The sequence below is a fragment of the Dysidea avara genome, chromosome 3, assembly GCF_963678975.1.
Source record: "Dysidea avara chromosome 3, odDysAvar1.4, whole genome shotgun sequence".
Lineage (NCBI taxonomy): Eukaryota > Metazoa > Porifera > Demospongiae > Dictyoceratida > Dysideidae > Dysidea > Dysidea avara.
The window spans coordinates 17,981,231-18,005,921 of NC_089274.1; the positions used below are offsets into that span (position 1 = coordinate 17,981,231).

General features: G+C 38.8%; 1 protein-coding gene and 1 long non-coding RNA gene across 2 annotated transcripts in view; one reads left to right on the top strand and one right to left on the bottom strand.

Moving 5' to 3' along the window:
- LOC136249863 (solute carrier organic anion transporter family member 4C1-like) overlaps positions 1-24,691 on the bottom strand; it is a 35,818-nt gene that overhangs the window by 3,151 nt on the left and 7,976 nt on the right. Inside the window, exons 3-6 of the mRNA XM_066041987.1 lie at positions 8,310-9,260; positions 8,109-8,262; positions 7,901-8,054; positions 7,422-7,582 (exon numbers count right to left, since the gene is read on the bottom strand). Coding sequence (XP_065898059.1) covers positions 7,422-7,582; positions 7,901-8,054; positions 8,109-8,262; positions 8,310-9,260 — 1,420 coding nt within the window. The remainder of the gene's footprint in view (positions 1-7,421; positions 7,583-7,900; positions 8,055-8,108; positions 8,263-8,309; positions 9,261-24,691) is intronic.
- Positions 18,919-21,403, top strand: LOC136251795 (uncharacterized). The gene is made up of 6 exons (XR_010699202.1): positions 18,919-19,890; positions 19,941-20,001; positions 20,065-20,111; positions 20,200-20,300; positions 20,855-21,225; positions 21,269-21,403. It is a non-coding gene; the product is annotated as an uncharacterized lncRNA (long non-coding RNA).

Sequence of the window (24,691 nt, forward strand, 5' to 3'; positions counted from 1 at the left end):
TTACTATAGTCTGTTTGCATTCACCTGAGCCCTTGTTTCTTGTCAATAATTCTTGTTACATGGGCCAGCTGCCCAAACATTCAGTAGCGCTGTGAAGCCAGAACTGTTAATTAAAAAAGTGCTTTGATACAGGCAAGAACAAGTGAGTTATAATGCTTTAAAAATATCCTATACATTTAGTATGGACAATTCAGGTGCGCAAACATGTCTACAGCATGAAAACGTGCTCATTCCAATACAAAACCATTGGGAGTGAACACATGTTCTCCTCTTTGATATCACTATATTTGGCGGGGGCTCAGGTGAACCCGTACCGACTATATATGCAGAACTTTCATTTATAAAGTAGAAATTAAGTAGTGATCAGCCAAGATAGCAGTGGTCCAATGGTTAAAGATGTGGGTGTTAGGTGTGGAAGTCCCTGGTTCAAAATTTTTTCCCCGATATTTCTGTGCATTCTTTACCTGTGGTGACTGCTTTATTAGAATATCTCAATCCCATGATTTTACAATTGTTTGGTTTTTGCTTTAAAACTTTTGCTGTACTTCTATTGCTATCAAAAGGCACTGCTACGATGATCAGCCTATGTACACACCAATTTTACTCAGTTTACCCTGTAGCCATGACAGAAGTTTGATGTGAATAAATGCTCAAAACTCCTTGGATATTCATCAGATTCACAGCAAACTTGGTACGTAAATCCACCGTTACACACTCTTCATTTGTGCCAAAGATCGAGGCAACCGAGCTACACTTTTGCATTTTATAGCAATTTTTGCAAAGTATGTGAAAATAAATTGAAGCCCCCATAGCCCCCTACAGCTTAAGAAAAAACAAAGAAATTAAAATGAAATTTTGAATGCCCACATCTTACAAATGGCTGGTGTGAATTTAATCAATTTTGCTGTGTGGCCTACCCTACCTATGGGATAGCTATAATGCAAAAATAGTGTGCTTTGAAGAAGGAGCCATGGAGCTATGCAGGTGTGAAAATGCTGTTTTATTTCTTCCTGTCAATATACTCACGGTGTGGCATGCCGGCTTTCTTGGCCGCATGACACACTACTGTGTGTTTTGAACAATCCAGCAAGTGCTACAATATTACACATGCATTCAATTGAAATGTGGTACTACTTTTCCAACAGTTCACAATGTGCTGTGAAGTAATACGAACTCAAGTATGCACCAAAGACAGATGAAACATTCTACTGCTTGGATTTGAACCTGCACCCTACACTAACCACAACAGCTCCAGGGAGGTGTTGTACCAGCTGAACAGTTTGTCCTGTGGTTTGAAATGGAATGCAGTGGTAATTTCTCTACATCATAGCCTCCATCACACTGTAGCTTATGAAGGAACCATGTAGAAGCTTGCAATAAACTTTGTGAGGTAGCCAGATGATGAGCATGTCATTTTGCTTGTGGATTGTGTCAATACATTCACAGATTGATGAGTAACAGCCTGTTTATACTACAAGATTGCTCAGGATGATTTCACTTCAGTGTGATCAAGATCAATTGTTGAGCAGCATTTATACTATGAAGGTTGGGCCCAATCCAATCAGCAAAAACTTTAACCCACAATCATAATTTTCATCAAAGTAGAGATTGTTGATGCAGTTAAAGGATTTCTGCTGTCTATTATCGTCAGATTAGTAGGCATGATAAAGTCTTAAGTGCTGACGACAACCTTCCAATTTTGGGGAGTTGATTGACTTATTCGCACGTGTACCTGTTCTTTCTTGAGCCCTTACATATGGTGTTCTTGAGGCCGTCCTTCCATATCGTCACCTAAATACTTTCTTGTTGCTTCATTTTATCATTACAGTTGCCATTATAAGCTGTAATTCTTTGTTTCTTTATTCTGTTTACTAAAGCCTAAACGAACTGCAGGGTCGCAACTGTTTATACTGGTAAGTGGAGAGAGCTACATCCAACCAGACCCACATCCCTAGCAGGTCCATTTCAGAGCAGTTCGACATGGTTCGATTTGATATGGTACGCACTTGCACTAACTTCAAAATCACTCCAAATCAAGATACTTTGAACTAGATGGCTAGTGTAAACAGGCTGTAAGTGTCATCAACATCTGACACATGAAAAGGGATGTCACAAAAGGTGGCACTGAGAAGAAAAAGTTGCCATGGGCAGGAATTGAACCCTGGACCTATGGATTAACAGTTCTACATGCTAACGCTAGGGCTGTTTGCATGTGGGTATAACGCCTTCAAGAGAATAAAGGACAAACTTGGGAACTGCCAAGTGTTAAATGCTTAAAGCCACCAAAGTATTGTGCCTCAGTTGCAGAGTTAATATCACAAAGAATGAAATGCAGATAAATGAACAGTTAGACAGACAGACAGCTTTAGATTTCAACTACATGTGGCTATGAAACAAGTTGATGCTGTAAAAATCAGGTGCTCATGCAGTCAATAAAAAAGATAAAAAACAGCGAAGCTATGAAGAAGGATGCAGCCTTCCAAAATAGGCTAATATACAAAAGATGTGATATCAAAATTAGCAGACAAGAAATGGCTGTAATGACTGTGTCAGTTTATAATATAGCACTGTCACTTAATTTGTAATATTATGGCTAAGCGGATTCAACTCAAATTTGAAACAGGAGGTGCCCTATCCCGAGGGAGATTCTACAGCAAAAATGGTTAATTTCCATTCCAGTATTAAGCAATGGAGGTGTTTTCCTGTAAAATATACACTTGCATGTCACATGCCAGCACTGGTTGTACTTGGCCGCACAACACACATGATAGTGTTTCCTAGCTAAATAGGTCCATATATATATATACTAGGGGGGCAAAAAAATTGTAAATTTAAACAAGTAGAATAGGGATCGAAGTTGTGATTCTGAAAAAAACTGCGTAAACAAGAAGTAATGGGGATGGTAATTCAATACAAGCCAAGCAGCTTGATTTGTGTACACTGAATTTAAGATTCCTATTTTGACTGTTCAAATAAAAAGCCGAAATAGGAATCTTAAATTCGATGTACACAAATCAAGCTGCTTGGCTTGTATTGATGTATTAAGCAGTATTGTGAATCACCATCCCTATTACTTCTTGTTTACACAGAATCACAACTTCGATCCCTATTCTACTTGTTTAAATTTACAATTTTTTGCCCCCCTAGTTTCTGAAAATTTTTCATGTCCATGCACATGGACAACACAATTTTATGGCTGGTGTGCACTGCATGTAGTAATATGTGACCAGATTTTACAAAACTGATCCAAATCACACATCAGGAAAATCAAACTAACACCTCCAGTGGATAACTACACCATTGTACTAGTAGTTTTGACACTCAAACTACTTGAGGCTGGTTTCAACAGACGTCTTTTCTGGGTGGTGTGTAGAACTCGAGTGGCTGTTTTAGGCCTTGTGAAGGACCTGGCTTGCCAAGAACCAGTGGTTTACTGGTGGACAGCCTGATAATGTTGGCCAAACGTTTTTCTGTGGATTTTGCTACATATCAGCAACTAAGAAGCCAGCACAACCCTGTAATCTCGTCTCTGGAGTCCAATCGTGGTCTGCCTCCATTTTGAAGTTTAACCCCACCACCCCCCACCCCTTTGTGAGCACTCGTGATACTACTTCACTCGTCCAACTGCTCAGATTTTCTATCTTATTTGGTGGGAAACTCTACAAGTGACCTGAAAGGTAATAGATTGATGCATCTTTTTTGTAAATTTCATACGCGTGCTTGCTATCCTTGGAGAGTTATGCTGGCTTAAAACCGTTTATCTCGAAACTTCTAATGTGCGATTTGGATCGTTTTTCCAAAATCCAGTCACATATAGTATTGAAGTAATATATAGTACTGCAGTACCTATTATTTAGTCTTCACTCGTGCAGATCCTTAAGGCAACTGCTCTCAATCTTTCGATCATGTACGAAGAAGACACACCCTCTTTTTAATTCTGTTTTTTATGATGGAAGATTTTTTTTGTTTAATATAAAAGATGATAATATAAATCAATAATAAAAGAAAAGGTCTTCACGCTCAAACAGTGGGCAGAGAGGCAAACTCAGCCCGTCCTGTGATGATGGAATTGTTGCCATTACAGAAGCAACATTGCCACATTGAACATCAATAGCAACCTTCTGAATTTGTACTTTTGCTTTTATGGTTTTGCGAGTGAATGGCGTCTCAAAGCCATGACTCTTGCTCTATATCTCACAATTGCCTTAGAAAGCAAAGATTTTAATACCACACAGACCTGGGTAGGAATGATTTTAAAATACACCATGCGTTTTTAGTGCTGATATCTACTTCCTGTGGGCTGTAGACCCGCAAAATAAGAAAGAATAAGAATAATAAGAAGATGGAGATTCGGGGCAATTTTGGAATTATTTAAAAACTCCCAAAACCACTTCTCTTGTGTTTTACACTTCCAGGTCAGTCTTTACAACACTAGAGGAAGGTCTGGAAGGTTTTTGAAACACATCCAAAGCCTGGAAGGCTGCTTTTGGCGTGCATTCTATTAGAGAGCTTTGAAAATATTTGCCCTGATCCCTATCATGAACCACTATTGTGGTTGCATAATTGTGGTTCTATTGTAGTTCCACTATTGCATAATTGTGACACAGGTTGGGTTTTGTGTCATATCTCCATGGTCCTTATCTTGATTCTTTTCAAACCACAAAAAGGCACTCCTACGATGGTTACTCCATCTACATAGCAATTTTCAGCTCATTCTTTCAAGGGGTTTACCCTGTGGGCGTGACAGACCTTCAACCTTATTTTACGCGAATAATCGATCATAACTCCGTGAATGTCCATCGGATTCCTACCAAAGTTGGTACTGAGATCTGCCGTAATGAGCCCTTTAAGTGTGCCAAATTTCAGCCCGATTGGAACACACATTCGTGTTTTATGGCAGATTTTGCGAAGTGTGCGAAATGAAGTAGAAGAAAAAACGAAGAAATTAAAATGAAAATTTGTTCGCTCGTATTTCGGAAATGGCTGGAGTGATTTTTTTCAAATTTGGTATTAGACTCCCCTAACTGACCGTCATTTCTCTAGCAAATTTGGTTCCAATCGGATTAGGGATCACAGAGCTACATAGGTGTGAAAATTGCGTTTTCTTTCTTCCTGTTAATATACTCACGGTGTGGCGCACCAGCTTCTTGGGCCGCACGACACAGTACTGTGTGTCTTGATACATTCAGTGGGTGCACTCATATTGGCTTGGGTGATTGATCACCCTGTACAGGCTATCAGCCTAATAAGTGTTACATATTAGCAGTAACACGGGGCATTCAGGCTTTGCCTGATATGTATGCCCTCATGCCTCACACACAACTATTACATATATGTAATAGTCAGGGGCGGAGGAAGTAGTTGATATGAGGGGGGGCTGGGCTGACCCAGACTTATGGAAGTGAGGTACTACATTGTCTCTGGGTGAGACCAAAAAGAGACCAAAGGTCTGATAATAGCTGCCCACCTCACCAGCTATGCATTTATAGCTGATAAACTACATAAAAATCCTTACATAGCTCGCTACACACTGCTCTAATACCGTGACTGCTTTAGTTGTAACACGGGCATGAAAACCACTCAGATGGAGAGTGTTTTGTTATCCTCGCCATCCTACGAGTTGAAAAATGTTGGGCTAAGGTGAGAACTAGTGCTATAGCTTATTCACCAATCATTTCTGCATGTTTTCGATTAAGGACATGCCCCCATCACGAAGCTACCACTCTGCACAAAGCAACCACTCTATAAGCAAGCTTACCTATCTAGGCCTTCAGTCAACTCCGCACTTTGTCCATAAACGATTCAATAGCACTGATTAAAACGTTAAACTCGCATAACCCAAATTCTCCGTGATATCTCTAGGATATGTCCATTTATTGTAACCAGAACGTACTAGTTGCTGACCCATAATTGAAAATTTTAGGTATGCATATATAATATATCCATTGGCTACACTCGTATTGGCTAGATCACCCTATACAGGCTATCAGCCTGATAAGCGTTACATATTAGGGGTATTCAGGCTTTGCCTGATATGTATGCCCTCTGCCGGCTCTCAGGCGTACATATCAGGCAAAGCCCTCATGGGCGAAATTCAAGTTGTGTATCCAAATCATATGAGTATTAATTGATCCCACAATCGATTTCGGCATCAACGTCTATATAATCACTGCCCAGTTGTAGCCCTGCTACATTTCGTATGTAGCCTGGCTAGCTAGGCTACATACAAAATGTAGCCCAAGCAGTTCCTTTGATCTGAGATGTGAAAGTTTTACATATATATATGTATATACATATATATAATGGTATGCTATTATTAATTTAACTAGATAACCAGCTAACTTAGTGTATTTCATAATTCATGCAATTCAGTAATTATGTTGCCATCCACTGCTAAGGTAGCACAACTCAAACAAACCACTTTAAATCACAAATTATGTACAAAAGCATCTTCTCAAATGTTTTATAGTGCATCTATCATGAAGCCTCAAGGAGGGGTCCTTCGCTTCCAGAAATATTACCTTGAAATTTAAAAATTTTGTTGAAAATCTAGTAACTGAAATTTTAAATCCATGCAATTAGAATTTGTAGTCTTCAGCAACGAAATTTGATTAAATCATTAGTGAATGTTATACTGCATGCAAAGATGGCATTCACTGTCATAAGAAGAAGCATAGCACCATCTAGATTACCAACACCCATAATGTGCTAATGTAATTTGTTCTATACTTCCTAGACAGATAACAGTGTAAGATAAGTTAATGCTTCCGTGGATAACTGGTTAGAATCCTGTTTAATTTTCTGCTGGTTTCATCTCACTAGAGAGTTCACATGCATGCACTGACACCCCCAATGTAATGGATGAGTCATGATGTCCTGGAGTGAACCTATGCAGAAACTGCAGTTCATCTAATACAGTAGCTAAAGGCATAGAATCTATACTACAACTCAAGCTGTAACACCAAAGAACTTCCTAAGAAAGAAAGTTGGAAGGTCGGTAGAAAATCATCCAGAAATTAGAAATTGGGTTGGCAATTTTCCAAATTTTGAAATGGAACTTGTATGTAAAGGACCCTTAACTTAGAAGATCATGTGTTTCTGTCTGTCACATGAGCAATAAGTTTTGTCCTGTATGTGAAAAATGAAGCCAGTATTAACCTTTCAGGTAGGTAAGCTTTTGTTTTATTTTTGTGCCCACTTGAAATGTAAGTGAAGTGATTTCCTGAAGACATTATCAATTGCCTTTCACAATGGGCTATATGGGTGTAAAACAACTGAAAATGATATATATATATAACCTTGTAGGCTATCGGGAATAACGAATTCCTTCAAAAAACAATTATAGTAACCAGATGCATGCATGCTCCATAGCCAGTCAAATACTAATTTTGATCACACAAAGACCATGGTATTTCACAAACCTTAAAATGATCACTGTGTTAGGAATTTGAGATGTGAGGTTGATGATGAGTCCCACTGTAAGTATAATCAAAAAGGGTACAAATATCGCACAATTCTCATCACAATATTCTTCTTCTGCAGTATCAGCACCACTACATGTGCAATTCTCAAATCTTGGGTCCTATAATTACATTCAAACCAATAACTCCTAATTCTATTATTAATCAAAGAACCATCGATAGAAAAATACAAAGGTAATTGATGTAGAATAACATTAATGAGCAACAAAATCATACAGCTTGCTAGAGCCATACAGTTGGTTCCTTTCTTGGAAACTTTGCAATGTATACATGCAAGGTTGCACAGTAACAGCTGTTGTCACCAGTATACATGCACTGTATGTGCATGCTAGTGTATAGTGTACACAACATGTGTGCATAGATGCAGTGTGTGTGAATGTGTGTGTCTCAGTCAATGTTAAAGCTCATGTTTCACTCACATCTCTATCACCGTTAAAATAGTACTTGTCACAGCCAGCTCGGCAGGGAGAGAAATAGGTGATCCCATCAGAACACACTGGTTCAAATATAGTTGATTTACAGTCACAATGACTGTTGCAAGTAGCATTAAGAGTCTGATCATCAAATAATGTACTATATAGATCATAGAAAAACATCTACACATCATCACACATTACAGTCTACTACCTGTTGGGATAAGGGACTGTTACACCAGCTATGTCATGTGTTGAACACCTTAAGAGGAATGCAACCATGAATGAAGTTCCTATAAAACCCAACACAGCATAATAGAAAGTTAGTGTTTTAGTCTTTGGTTTTATGAAGAACACCAGAAGAGCACCTAGAGTTAAACAGATAGTAGGTGTCATATAATAAAAAATAGCTTACCCAACATGATTCCCACTACGGCAGATGGTATACCAATTGCTCCAAAAAGTAAGCCACTAGCAGAAGCAGTGAGACCAAATTGTGCCTCAAAATATTTAGGAGCAAATGAACCAATTCCAGACGTTACTAATGTTTGAAGAGCAAATGATAGTGACACACACATAAATGGCACATTGCCCAGCAAGCCAACCAACTGACATGGAAATTCTTTAAGGTGAAATTTAATGTTTAGGTCTTCTTTACTTATTTCTCTTTTATATTTAATAGACATTTGCTTAATTCGTTCTTCTTGTATAAAATCAGTGTCTGGATACTTCTCAGGAAACATAAAGAAAGGAATAGTTATCAATAATGAGATTACTCCACAAATTACATAACCTATCCACCAAGCACCCACCCAGCCTGGATCAGATTCTTCAAGGGTGGTCTCTCTCCAAGAGTCAACATAAACTGTAAGAAAACCACCCCCAATTGCAAATCCCACTACTGGCCCTATCACTGCACAAGTATAGAATATACCAAGCCAAATGGGAGCACGTTTAGGATGAACAATATCATCAATGTAAGAAACTCCTATTGTGAAGAGTGTAGCATCTCCAAGACCAATCACAATGGTTGAAAGAATAAATAAAAAGTAGATATTATCTGACCCCCCACACTCTGGGGAGAAGTCACTCTCATCTCTGCATTCCTCAAATGTCAGATTTGCATTCTTCCCAACATCATAATCACCAGTAATAAACTGTGGAGATGCAAACAATAGTGCTCCAATTCCCTGTATGAATACACCAGCTCCCAAACACTTAGGCTTGTGGCTGTTCCCACCAAAATAACTGATGAGCACCACCGTCACTACTACAGTAATGTCAAAAGTAGCTGGTATCATTCCAAGCTGGATACCAGAAAACTTATATCTTGTCTCCAGTGATGAAAGGACAATAGCAGTCAATCCTAAAGTAAATGATACCTTTGTTTACATATACCACTATACATACACACACACATAGGTAATTCTAGGGGGGGGGGGAGCATGGCCCCCCTGCTGAAATGTAAGCTTTGAAAAACTATGGGGAAAAGTTGCAGTATAGATTGGCATTGTTCTTTTTAGCATAAATTTTAGGCCGTTTTCAAACCTTCAAATTGCAAAAATTCTGTAGCATTCCCAGACCCCCTGAAATTCTACTTGATATTATGACCATAGAAAAATAGTCATGCTGTGCCCTATTTGCCCCCCCCCCCCCCCTCCCCCGTAGGTCATGTCTAGAATTACCACTGCATACACACATTCATACATGTAATAGTTACAACATGGGCATAAGGGCTTTGCCTGATATGTATGCCTCAGCCCTGCAGCCCTTGGGCTGTCGGGCATACATATCAGGCAAAAGCTTAAATGTCCTGTGTTACAGCTAATATGTAACACTTCTGATCCATATCAGGCTAATAGCTTGAGTGCGGGTGATCAATCACCCGAGTGCAACCACTGGATGTAACATGCCTAAAATATTTGATTATGGGTCAGCAGCTGGTATGTTCTGGCCGGGGGGGATTTGTAATAGTATTGCACAAACACTGAAAAAATTCACGTGAGTCAATATAATAGTCTCTGTAGAGGAAAGGGCATGACGGAGCAGGATGCATATTTCAGTTATATTTTGTTGTTTGCAACTGTGATTCTCGATTGAAAAAACACTGCTGTTATGGTGAAATGGGGCGTATAGTGATGATGATGCATAGCAGTCATGATTTTCATGCCAACAGTAACAGTGATTATAGATGATTATAATAGGATTGATCTGGTACTTCCAACAGGTAGTAAGTGCATGTGGGCTTCAACGTGTCATGACCTACCCTTCTGCATTCTGACTACGTTTGATTACGATGAACGGACAAATCCTAGAGATACCACGGAGAATTTTGGTTACACGAGTTTAATATTTTAATCAGTACTATTGAATCACTTACGGAATAATTACTGAGTTTACTAAAGGCCTAGATGGATAAAGTTGTTTGTAGAGTGGTTACTTCGTGTAGAGTGGTAATTTCATGATAGGGGTATGGTCCGTATTCAAAAATGTGCAGAAATGCTTGGTAAATAAGCTATAGCACTAGTTCTCACCTTAGTTCAATGTTTTTCAGCTCGTAGGGTAGTGAGGATAACAAAATTCTTTCCATCTGGGTGCTGATTGGTGAAGCCACTCACTACTGAGCAATAACATGCTATATATAGAGCAATAGTCACAGTACCTAATAATAAGAGAATGGCTTTGTCAATCAGCACCCACTGTTGAGCAGTGTGGAATGCTGTACAGAATTCTTAACGCAGTAGCACATTAAAAGCAATTTGGTGGAATGAAGGAAGTGAAACTGATGAACAAGAAACTGATGTATCGCTAGTACCGAAGCCCACAATAAATCAACTGTGTGGAGCTACTTTCGTATTGAAAGTGATAGTAACGGGCAATCAAGCAACTTGTTGAAACCAGTTTATAGTCAGTGACTAAAATAGTAATCTTTTTATTCAATTGCATTGAAAACACCCACTCCTGTACACACAAGTTAGCAACAAAAGATAGTCGCAAGAAGTCTGGTAGCCTTCAAGAAGCGAAGATTAACTGACGATAGAGCACACATTCTGCCAAGGCTAGAAGTACAGGAAAAGCAAGAAGTGGCAACAGCTAACAAATGTTGTGATGAAATGTATCGCAAAAGACATTCTTCCTATATGGCTATTGTTGAAAAGCCTGTTTCAAGAGAACGTTGGAGACTTTTGATCTACGATACTAGTTTCCCTGATGCAAACACATTTCTTCAAGTAACAATTCCATTGCTATTAAACAGCTTCTATCACTTCCATGCTACAAGGGTTAAGTCACTTCTGCAGTACCACAGACCTGTGGTCAAGTGTCAACATGCAACCTTACCTCAGTTATGCTGTTCACTTTATTAGTGGGAACTGGAGACTTCAGAGCAAGTGTCTGCTTACGTCTGCTGATGAAAATGGTGAGAACCTTGCTGAATCAATGAAATCATTGGCTTGTCTGAGAAGAAGTAGATTTGTATTACTACTGCTAATAGAATGGTAATAATTTAGTACGAGCTTGTCACCTTCTAGATTGGCTGCATATACTGTATTATTTATACCTTGCCATTACAAAAGATGATCATCGTGTTACCAGAGCATTAGGAGTAAGTAATAAGGAAACTGGTTATACATTTTCCCATAGTTGAGATTAGAAAAGACATAAACAAAGGCACTAACAGACCTGGGTATCCTGAATTATTCACACTGGTTATCAACTTCTCAACACGAATAAAGATCGTTGAAAAAGTAAGGAAACAAGAGTCAAACAAGCCAGCATGTTAAACACACAGAGATCTCTATTTGGATTCAATGGATATGGTAGAGACTAAAGTACTAAACATGTATATCAAGTCAGTCAACATGTAAATTAGCTATTACGTAGTTAGCTAATACTATCAGAGTTAACAAACACCAGTGTATTGTTTCCTTACAATTTAATGTACTTTGTGGTATACAGCTTTGATATATCTAACTACTAGCATAGGTACCTGTCCTACGTGTAGGACTATTTCACATTTTCACATTAGCAAGCCTAATAATGTGAACATGGAGTTAAGTCCCTAAACAGCAGAATTGTATGTAAGCTAAACCACTAATTATCAAGACATGTGCAAATTATACGGGGCTGTCCTATCATGCAGGCACTGTAAACAAAGAGTATTAAAGTAGTTGTAGCTATACTGCAAGCAAAGGTTTGAGCAAAATTAACAAGTACACACTTCCTGGCAGCATTATATAACACCACAAAGAATTGGAGTTACAAAAAAGAAGTCACTTACTGTGCATGGGACAAACACACAGACAAACCAATTGGCCTGCCCATGCCTACCCTATACCTATACTCATGGTACCTGCCCTACGTGCAGGACCATTTCACATTTTCACATTAACCACAATAACATGAATCAGTGCTTTAGAAATACAGCATTAAAGATCATGTCCTATATAAACTGAGTAGCATGCATGGTGATATCATGAACTTATTCCACAAACCTAATAGCTAAAGTGATGTGAACATGGAGTTAACTAAACAGCAGAATTGCATGTGAGCTAAACCAAAGAAATGTACAAATTGTACAGTGCTATCCTATCATGCAGGCACTGTAATAATGTGGTCAACAGAATTTAAAGCAGTTGTAGTTAACTGCAAGCAACTGAAGGTTTGAGCAAAATTAACTTAATACACAGGTACACACATCATAACATCACAAAGAATTGGAGTTACATAGAGAAGGCACTTACTCTAACAGAACACATGGGACAAGCACACAGACAAACAAACATGCACCCAATTGTCCTGCCCATGCCTGCCCTATACCTATCAAATGTGCTACTGTATACTGTTCTGACAGTCCATATGTGGTGTAGCAATACCAGGATGCTATGAACTTACTATGAGAAAAAAGTTGAGTTAGAAAAAGTATGCACCAAAAAAGGTGTATAAAATGAAAAAAAAGAGAGGTTTTGTCACTGGCAGGATTCCAGCTGAGTTGTTTATCGTGTGGTTAGCAATGGAATGCAGCTGAAGTTTTCTTTATATCATGGCCTTCAACGTGCTGTAACGGACAAAGGAGCTTCATATAAACTTACAACAAACTTTGCGACGTAGCCAGATGGTGAACACTTCATTTCACGGTGTGAATCGTGTCGATACGTGAACAGATTGCCGAGTAATCGTTGTCAATAGCTAACATACAAAAAGTGTGTCATGAAAAGGTGGCACTGAGAAGAAAAAAAGTTGTCATGGGCAGGAATCGAACTCTGGACCTTTGTGTTAACAGTTCTACGTGCTAACACTTTGGCTGTTTGTTCATGGTTTTGACAGGAATATAGCTCAAGTTTTCCTCTATACCAATGCCTTCAATGCTCTGTAGAGAGCAAACGAAAGTACGTAGCAATTTGCAACAACAAACTTGGAGTTGTCAGATAATGAGCACTTAATTTCGTTAAAGTACCGTGTCGATACGTGCTTTGGTTGTTAAGTTAGCAGAGTCACAAAGCAGATGGACAGATAGACAGCTTTATATGGCAGCATATATATAGCATACTATGATCAGCAGTAGTATGGCTTCTGATATGCTATGCAACTGGGTGATCACAATAAGTCAAGTACACACAACATTGCTTCTCTGGTATGAACTTAATATACTGTGGTTAAAATATGAGGTTTCCAAATAATCATGTTAATGTGAATAGATTGGATATTTATTAACACATTGGTTTCTTTGCAGAGACACTATAGGTAATGATATTCCAAATGAATAGGTCAATGTGAATAGATTATTAACATATTTGTTTCTCTTGCAGAGACTAAGTCAGAAGATCAATGGCAAAGTGAACCTACAAGAAGCAAATTACAAGATACACGCATGTTGGAATTCATGTCACACACATGTAACATGCCAGATGATGTGATACAAATAAAGAAAACATAATCAGTGGACAAAGAACAGACACAACAAACCTTATCAAAATGATAGGTGGTATATACACAAACATAATTCTTAAGAAGTGTAGGGGCTGATCCAGAGGGGAGGGTGGGTGGCTAGCCACCTACCATGCATGCGTGGCCTTGCAGCTACTTAGACATACAATGTTTTACTGACATGATTCTATAACTCTAATCACTAACATTCTTTTGTTATTATGAATGTGAACTGATTCCTGTATTGCTAATCAGATTCTGACACTACCCGGTCTATATCATCTTACAGTTGTAGTATAGCACTATGCATTAAGGAATTTATTTTAAGACAATGGGAAATATTAGCTACCACTATGTAAAGAAGTTCTTGAAAGAATATATGTAGGGTCAGAGTCAATTTGCACTAATATTTTGCACTAATATTTTGGTATATTTGCCAGCAAATCACACTAGGACTATGGCATAAAGTGAAAGTTATTAAATTACAATAATAGCAAGTGGTGAAAAAAGTACAATATAAATAGCTATAACCTTTAAGGTGATGTTTATTCCTATGGGACATGTTTGATCAGTAGGAGATGATAGTTCACATTTTGTTATTTAATGGAGCAAACCTAAACTATCATCTCCTACATATCACATACGACAGAGGAATATGTAGTATGTGCACAGGTGTTACAAGTGTACTATATTTGTTTTAACCACTATGGTTAACACTGTACTGGGCTGGATTACAAAATGTAAATGATAAGCAGACAAGACGTCTCACGATACGCATATTAACTATGCTTTGACTGTACATACTAGCTAGACGATAATGCTGTCAGCTCTTTTCCCAATGTAAATGTTTCTGCTAGACACAAAACTCTCAACTTGAAATCTGGGCCAGCTTGATTTATTTCTGGATCAGTGCCTGAAGTGTGCTACAAAACAGTCTGTGGGTGCAAAATATAATATGGATATAGGTACACAGAAGTTAACATAATTACAATGTCACAAAGCTACCTCATGCACTTCAGAGCATCAAAAAAGTGCTTATTGGAATATCAGATTTGTGCAGTGAGCCCTCCAACATTGTAACATTTGCAGAATTTTATAAGCAACCAACTAGGATGTCAAATAGATGTTGTGAGTGACACAATGTTTGTCAGCAGAGATTATACATTGGAAATGAACCAAAATTGGACATAGCATAGCTGTTGTGGTATGGATTGGTAATGACCCGCCTGCCCTTACTCCACATTTGCAGAAAGTGATCCTATACCTGGTAGCAAGAGTCCGTAATAAAGAGATTATGAACTCTTGATAGTAGATTGTAACAAAGTGCAGCTACAAGTATGGTGTCTACTAGCTAGTAATACCTCTTACAACAGTGTAATAGCTTTAAATCATTTCATGGTATCTAAATACAAAGAGAATCGATATGGAAATTACGAGATATGGTTTCATTGCATGAAGATGACAACCACCATGATTGAAGATAAAAAGGAAAAGCAAGGTCAGACTACAGACATTCATTGAAACCCCAAGACACATGGTACTGGTAAGTTCATTATCGTGGCATAATATAGTGGTCATACGATGCATCATTTAGCCTCTAGCTTTTACTGTGGTCGGGCAGGTTGTCAGGGCAGGCGGGTATACAGGCAGGCAGGCAGGCAGGCAGGCAGGCAGGCAGGCAGGCAGGCAGGCAGGCAGGCAGGCAGGCAGGCAGGCAGGCAGGCAGGCAGGCAGGCAGGCAGGCAGGCAGGCAGGCAGGCAGGCAGGCAGGCAGGCAGGCAGGCAGGCAGGCAGGCAGGCAGGCAGGCAGGCAGGCAGGCAGGCAGGCAGGCAGACAGACAGAGTAAAAATTGGGTTTGGGTGGTTTTTAAAAGTTCAGTATCCATTCTTCTAAAGGTTTTATTGTTTTTTAGTAACACTATAGACTCTTCCGAAAAGGTGCTTTCATCGTATAAAGCGTTCCTAAGATGGTTTTATGGGTGGCATTTTGGAGACGTACATCATTTTGAGGGGATCCCTACTATACAGTACTACCATACTATATAATAAATTCTTGTTCAGTTAGCTACTCTCAGTATTCATAACACTGTGATACATATCATCAAGCTGGTGGCAGTTACTTAACAAGACTAAAACATAAGCTACTTCATACTCACACAATCAACTTTATCATAGCTCTGGTGTTGTAAGCTAACGCGAAATGTCTGATGGCCATTCCAACGCAGAAAAAAGGCAGCACAAGGGGTAGTCACTTCTATACTGTCTGTTGAAAGACTTACAACCAGGATTAAGATTCAATCAACTGATGATCAAGGGGTCTTTGCACAGTGAATCAAGTGATCAAAACGTCTGAAAAGGTGGCGATCAAGAGCGAACTGTTAGCAACACGAGAATTTACTAGGTTTTTACGGTTGACCATCAAGAATTAAGGTGCTTTTATAGGCTGGATCAAGCAATCAAAACAAAATCTCAATGATCAAAATTCTTGATCCTGTGTATCAACTAACAGTATGGAAGTGACTACTCCTTGCAGGGGAAAAAAGGCTTCTTAACTGGTCTCCCCTAAAGTCATTTGCCCTCCTTTAGTGTTGTCAGCCTGGATCATGGGATCACAACATGGTGACAACATGTGCACTAGAGAAGTTAGTATCCAGTATGATGTGTGCAACATTATCTGAAAAAATAATATGTGATATTTCTCAAGTCTGCCAAAAAAATCGCTTAGTTTATGGGATTGATAAGCAGCAGCACCAACAGAAGCCAGTCAAGAACTTGAACATCTGCTGTAATTCCTGCCTTTGTCTCTGTGTCCTTTATCATTCTTATCAGTTGCGCTCACATCTACGACAGTGATTATAGCTAGACAGTCGACTTGTTAAGGGAAAGTTATCCTCATCTGAGTAACCCAACTACTTAAGGGTTATGATCTCTCTAGTAAACATGTACGTCTTTCAGCCAACAATCAAAAATCAAGACATTACAAGCAATTTCCACCCACACAAAAATAATTAGAACTGGTTGAAAACTAGTATATTACTAAAGAATACAAGCCCATAGTGACACAAAACTAGTCCTTCAGAGCCCAGTAATAACCTCACTAACCACATAATGATTTAGATTTCCAACATTTGTTAACAGTGCACTTAATCCTGAAACACAGTTTATTTGTAATTCAGCAAAAGATTGTTTAAGTGTGACAAGAAGGTGATACAATAAAGAGCCTGTCTTATTGACAATAGAAGCCTTGAGTACAACAAGTAGATAGCCAATCAGAAATGCTGACATGCAAAGCCTTTTAAGTACAACAACTAATGATATTATCCATCCCAAAAACACCTTCGCTGTAAGAAAAAGGTGCGTCCAAGAAACTACCAGTACCTGGAACCCTATGTAAATAACAGCTCAGAAAAGTAACTGGTAACTTAAAGAGCTGATATCTGGAGCGGCCAAGAATACAACTAACTACAATTACTAAAGTTTTAATCCATGTAACAACACCTGGCTGTAAAGCAGATGCATGTACAATTATACATGAAAGTAAAAGTAACTGGCAACTGAAACAGCTGATATCTGAAGCAGCCAAGAATGAATGTTCATATACAACTAATTCAAAATTTAAACATTGAACTTTTATCATTCAGCTGTGTTCTATATTCACTCTTGCTGCAACCTTAAGTAATTTCTTTTAATTCTATAATTGGCTGGTAATTTGGCCGCCTTTTTTAAATAGTCAGTATATAGAACAAAAAAGGCGGCCAAATTACCAGCCAATTATAGAATTAAAAGAAATTACTTAAGGTTGCAGCAAGAGTGAATATAGAACACAGCTGAATGATAAAGGTTCAATGTTTAAATTTTGAATTAGTTGTATATGAACATTCTTTCTTGGCCACTTCGAATATCAGCTGTTTCAGTTGCCAGTTACTTTTACTTTCATGTATAATTGTACATGCATCTGCTTTACAGCCAGGTGTTGTTACATGGATTAAAACTTTAGTAATTGTAGTTAGTTGTGTTCTTGGCCGCTCCAGATATCAGCTCTTTAAGTTACCAGTTACTTTTCTGAGCTGTTATTTACATAGGGTTCCAGGTACTGGTAGTTTCTTGGACGCACCTTTTTTTTACAGCGGAGGTGTTTTTGAGATGGATATCACTCATTTTTGTCAGTGATATACTCTACAAATTGGTTAAAAGGGTAACTTTTATATGATGTTTGAAAATGAGCAATTAAAATTAACACAGAGTATTATCTCGGAGAGTCAAAGATGCACCTGTCATCTTGTCTGACAGTGTTATAAAAAGCCATACATACTAATGACTGTTTCACAATACCGTTCAGAAGTATGACTTTACAGTGTAGTATGACTGTTCTATCTATCAAAGTAAATCTATCTTTACTGCATGCAACAATTACTGTTAGAATATCCCATATCTGTGCATGGTAAATGCTTCGGACACCTTATGCTCAAAAGTAAACTTCCAAGTGCCTAATTAGTTCACAGTATATACACAGCCAAATATTGTCACTATTATCAAGAGTCCTTAATAAGAGTACATTACGGACTCTTAAATTGTTATTATTATAATATTATAACCATTTTTTGTACTGTGTTCACAGCTTCAGGATTGGAGCAGCAGAGAAAGGGATGGGACACTCAATCATCAAGACTCGGGGAGATGGAATAGTATTGCCATGAACAATGCTGGTACTAACCCCTCAAGGGTTACATAGCTCTGATCTTATACACTGGTTACATAGATATAACCAGTGTATAAGATCAGAGCCTTGATCATCACCTTTTGACTGAATTTTTATACTTGATGAAGCAATTAAAACTAAAAAGTTGTAGTACTTACACTTTCCTCAGGGAGCATACTCCCAGACTTCCTGCCTGTTCAGCAGAATAATAGGATGAGCCTTACTACCACTTTCACCTTTACTCTGCAGGTCTCCGGATGTATCAGCAACATAATAATAGCTGTAGGTAATGCTAGTTAATGCCCCTAGGCAGAGCTATAGGGGTGGGAATTTTACCCTACCATCACAGTACTGTCTGCAGTTCTCGCAGTTCTTTGCCCAGCCATCATCAACTGCTGTCAAAACATTAGTCTTCTCCCCCAGACCCTTCCTCAAGCGCGCTTATCACACAAAAATAACTTAATTAGTTTAGCAGTGCACAAATAATTCTTGACAGCTTATACTATATTAAAGTACACGTACCGTATTGTTGAACCATGGCATACCACCAGAATCCAGCTTGACAACTATCACGTGATCTATTTAGGGGAAATCTCGTGGAAAGTCCCTGATCACCTCAAGCGGACATATGTGATAGGCAGTTTTTAATTGAATGTTTAAGAAAATTGCAGTCCACGTCTTTGAGAAACTCGCCCCTCGTGAGAAACTACAACACTTGAGCAATGCTTAAAGAAAGAAGTAAGAGTCTAGAATACTGAGGTACTCAATGATATATATGCCGGTATTGGGGGCTAACGAAATGAGGAGTGAAGTTCGTCCCAGTGTGTAAAGTGCCACATCGCTTGCAATCGTCACACACTGATTAACTGTGAGGGTTTTTGGCTCGGTTTTTGGACCTGTGCAGAGCTGAAAACTTCTAATGCTACTAAGACTAAGTAGCAGCAAATGCTGGTATTACCTCATGGCGAGATTGTCAACAAGGTGTACGGACCAACTGCCACCTGCCACTTACATCGTCAGAAGTCCAGGAACTTTGGCTGCAGGTTGAAGAAGTAACTAGCGAATGTAACGTGTGCAATGTTTGTATGTACTCATTCACACTGCACACTGGTCTAAATGACTGAATTGATATACAGTGAAACCTGACTAATCAGGTCTTTGTGTAGTCTTTTAAACCCAAATGTGTCGTTTGTGTAAAAAGTGACAGATTTTTTTTAGGTGTAATAGCTATATGTATTAAATGCCCACCTTTCAGTTTTTACAGGTTATCTGGTCATAGCATGCGGTTCACCCACTAGCAGTAGCAGTTGGATATGGTCATGGTACATGACATAACTTGTGACCAGGCAGAAACTGAGTGTATGAATTTCAGGTCAGTTAATATATAGAGGAATTGTACCATCTATTGTGTTCTTTTTGTAGTTCTCAGTTGTCAAGTATACATGGACTGTAGTGACATATCAAGGGTGTTGTGAATTTCCAGGTCAGTCTACATACCAAGGAATGTAGTTGTTTATTATCTCAGGTATGTTTTCTGAATTTCCAGGATCAGGCGTACATACTGTTGTGGTGCGACCAAACTTTAATACCCCGGTCAGTTTACATGTGGTGCATAGTGATATTTTCCAGTACCCAGATTTTAGGCATATTGTATTTAATACCCACTTGTTGGTTTTCGTAGGCCATCTGGTTGTAGCAGTTCACCCAGTAGCAGTTGGATGTGGTCTTGCATAACTTGGAACCATACAGGAACTCAGATGAAAAAGGGTGTTGTAAATTCAGGTTAGTTAACATACAGAGGAATTGTGTTGTTGCAATTCTCCCTCATCTGGACATCTATTATGCAGACACCTCTATTATCCAGACACCTCTATTATTCAGACACCTCTATTATCCAGAAACCTCTATTTGAGCACCTCCATTGTCTGCACAGCCTAAATTAGTCATGTGGCTTCTAGTTTATTGACCACAATGAAGTTAGCAGTTGAAAGCTGTTTGATGGCTTGTTTATTCTACTAATGATAACTACCACTTGGTTGCTAGGTGATAACGTATTTTTTACCGCTAGGGGAGGGACCATGAATGTTCTGTAGTGACTTCAATTCTGCACACTAAACTGCACAGCACAACTGATAGCAATAACATTACTTTGCTTTAGTACAGTTTAGGACATTTCTGATATAGTAGTATGTACCGGACTGGCTGATAAGAGAGGTTCCATTGTACTCAGATTGTAGGTTCATTGTATTTTATGCCTGCTTGTCACTCTGTAGTTAAGCCAGGAGGATCCACCAGCCTGGCATGTTAGTTTTTTGTACATTCTCTTTTTACTTCAGTGCCTGCTTGTTGGGGGACTGGTCTCTTGTGTCGTCAGATATCAAGCAAGTTCATTTGGTGCTGGAGGTTCACGAAAGTGATTAGATCAAGGATCAGATCAACATCAACACACACTGATTCACCATGTCGATGCAATTGGTATTTTAGACATATGTGTAAGCAGTGCCAATTCACCGAGACCCGTCAGGTGAAACTTCTAGTAGCTCAAATTCCAGTATTATCTCGTGGCAGGATTGTTGACAAGGTGTACGGACTGAATACCAAATAACCATGGCTCTGTTATCATTTGTGGTCTCAGATGCTTCCGGATTATACTGTTGTGATGGGACCAAAGTAATATCGAGGTCAATAATGAGATTCATCTGGCCTGGTAAGATCTTAGCATTATTGTTTATGATCTATTGATTTTCCAGGATGAGGCATACAGTTGTGATGGGAATAAACTAATTCATAGGTTACATGACTATCGCATTTTATAGTCAGAATTTTATTGTTAATATCACAAACAATTAATGTGATGTATTTTGTTGTATATTAAGTGACATGCATGATGAAAGCCACAATGGGAGTGGTTAGGGTGGGTAATGCTATGTAGCTAACAAGCTGGTTTGAGCTCTACCAGAAGCTTGACAAGCGAGTTGACAAGTCAAATGTTAAGCAAGTTTAATACACCATGTGTGGCCGTGTGTGGTGTGGCACAAGAATTATGCTTGAAACACCTTCTCTAGTGACTACGTTCTTCACGCTTTCACACCTTATTTATAAGACATCTGCCAATTATCAACGCTTGAATGAGGCGTGGTATTAAATGGAGTTTAAAAAATTTCTGCTTAAAACGCTTTCCCTAGGGAACTTCAGGTTCTGCACGCTTTCACAACTTGTTTATCAGACAATAGGGCTTGTGTACACATCGTGTCTTTAAAAGTTACTGTAGGGATTAGAGGTTTGATCGAAGAAAATACGTGAATGAACAAACCAGAATTAGATAATGTCAGTGCTATACAGACTGTATAAACACAGCTATGTTGACTAGTATAACGTGACGGTAAGTGTACATAAGGTAGAGAAATAAAGTGAAATATGTGTAAATACGTCTATTTTTATATTTTAGCAAGGTCGCAAGACGATGATGACAACTCTTAAAGATTTTTTTAACACATAACGCAATACAAATGCATTGAGAGATGTTGCATAATCCAGGGCTAATATTGTGAAACCGTCCCTACACGTAAATAACTCATAGTAGTGGCCGCACGCCTTTTAATTGGGCATGTGCTTCGTAGTTTCTTGGCCGTGTGACTCACTACTGTGAGTCTTGATGAGAAGCCAATGAGATCCAGAAGTCTTTAAGTGTTGAAGTAAAGTGGTCACTATGTAATTAGTAGGCAATCACACATTTTCATACAAATAGGGAATAATTGTACACGACAGCCAAATTACACTCTGGCTTCACCTCATTTTAAGTGCAATTTTGACTATTACTCGTACAGTTATTCCCTAATTGCACTCATGTGTGTGAACTCATACCAAGAGTTCATAATCAAGACACATGGTAGTGTGTCGTGCTGTCCAAGAAGCCAGCGCGCCACACCATGAGTATATTAACAGGAAGAAAGAAAATGCAATTTTCACACCTATGTAGCTCTGTGATCCCTAATCCGATTGGACCCAAATTTGCTAGAGAAGCTCCGGCCAGTTAGGGGAGTATACATACCAAATTTGAAGAAAATCGCTCCAGCCACTTCCGAGATATGAGCGAACAAAATTTCATTTTAATTTCTTCGTTTTTTCTTCTTCATTTCGCACACTTCACAAAATCTGCCATAAAACTCAAATGCGTGCTTGGATCGGGCTGAAATGTGGCACATGTAAAGGGCTCATTAAGGCGGAGCTCAGTACCAACTTTGGTAGGAATCCGATGAACATTCACAGAGTTATGACCAATTATTTGCGTAAAATAAGGTCAAAGGTCTGTCACGCCTACAGGGTAAACCCCTTGGAGGAATCGGTTGAAAATTGATATGTAGATGGAGTAACCATCGTAGGAGTGCCTTTTTGTGGTTTGAAAGGAATCGGGATAAAGACCATGGAGATATGACACTAAACCCAACCTGTGTCAAAATTATGCAATCAATTTTTATGAATAAAAAACTATTACCGTATAGGGGAATTTGTGAATTGGGAATATTTATGGATTTTTCATGTGTCACAAAAATTTACGAAACTGGACCATGACTGGACGTATAAAACTTGGCAGTCAATAGACAAAATGTGAAAAAGCAGCTCTGTCAGGTACTCTTATATATTAAAGAAGGTTTAGGATTAGTTGTTAATGTTTTTAAAAGCTTTCTAGCGACATATTTAGCGAGAAAATTCAATAAGAGGGTGGTTTTGCTCGTACTCATGCCTGATACAGACATTGGCATAACAGCCTCACTGTTAAAGCTTCGGAGCTCAAACTCCCGACACAACATTGGTGTGAACTGGTTAACAACAAGACGTGCTCAATTACAAAATCGGGCTGCTTGTTCAGCAGAAACCTCAACTTCAATTTTGCCATTGGAAATGTACGGTGATATTGAAGTCGAGATTTCTACTAAACACGTAGCACGATTTTGTAACTGAACACGTCTTGTTGTTAAGCAGTTCACAGCAATGTTGTGTCGGGGGTTTGAGCTCCGAAGCTTTAACAGTAAGGCTGTTATGCCAATGTCCGTATCAGGCATGGGTACGAGTAAAACCACCCTCTTAGCGAAGTTTCTCTCTAAATATCTCGCTAGAAAGCTTTGAAAAACATTAGCAACCAATTCTAAACCTTCGTTAATACATAAGAGTACCTCATAGGGCTGCTTTTTAACATTTAGTCCAGTTGCCTCGTAAATTTATACGTCCAGTTTTATTTATGTTCCGTATACTTCGAGTATGCGAGTACTCTCTACAAGGAAACTTCTTCTAGCTGATCTCTCTACAGGGAGATTTGTTTGTAGCTGAACTCTCTACGGGTGATTTGTTTGCAGCTGAACTCTCTACATGATGGTTTCTTTCTCTCTACAAGGTAACTTCTTCTAGCTGATCTCTCTACAGGGCGATTTGTTTGTAGCTGAACTCTCTACATGATGGTTTCTTTGTAGCTGAACTCTCTGCGAGGTAACTTCTTCTAGCTGATCTCTCTACAGGTTGATTTGTTTGTAGCTGAACTCTCTACATGGTGGTTTCTTTGTAGCTGAACTCTACGAGGTGATTTCTTCTAGCTGAACTATCTCTTTCCATAGTTGCATGAACTCCCCACAAGGTAACTCCTTCTAGCTGATCTCTCTACAGGCTGAATTGTTTGTAGCTGATCTCTCTACAGGGTGACTTGTTTGTAGCTGATCTCTATACAGGTTACTTGTTTCTAGCTGATCTCTTGAATTCTCTTCAGGGTGACTGCTCTATTAGGATGACTGCTCTATTAGAGTATCTCGATCTCGCACTTGCTACACCAAGTTGGATTTCGTGTTATAACTCCGTGGCTTTATGTCTGATTCTTCTACACCCTTTCTAAGATGATTAGTCCATCTATACATTTTCAAAGCATTACTCCAAGCGGTTTATCTGGTAGGCGTGGCAAGCAGTCGTTTTTTATTAGCTAATCTCGATTGCATAATTGTTACACACTGTTGGTTTTTTCGTTGTATCTTCCTGGTTTTTAGCTCGATTTCTTTCAAACCACAAAAGGTTTGAGGTTCAATAGTTAACCTATTCACCCACCGATTTTCAGCTTCTTCCCATACACGGTTTACCCTGTAGGCGTGACAACATATTGGTGTTATTTTTCGTGAATAATCGCTCATAAC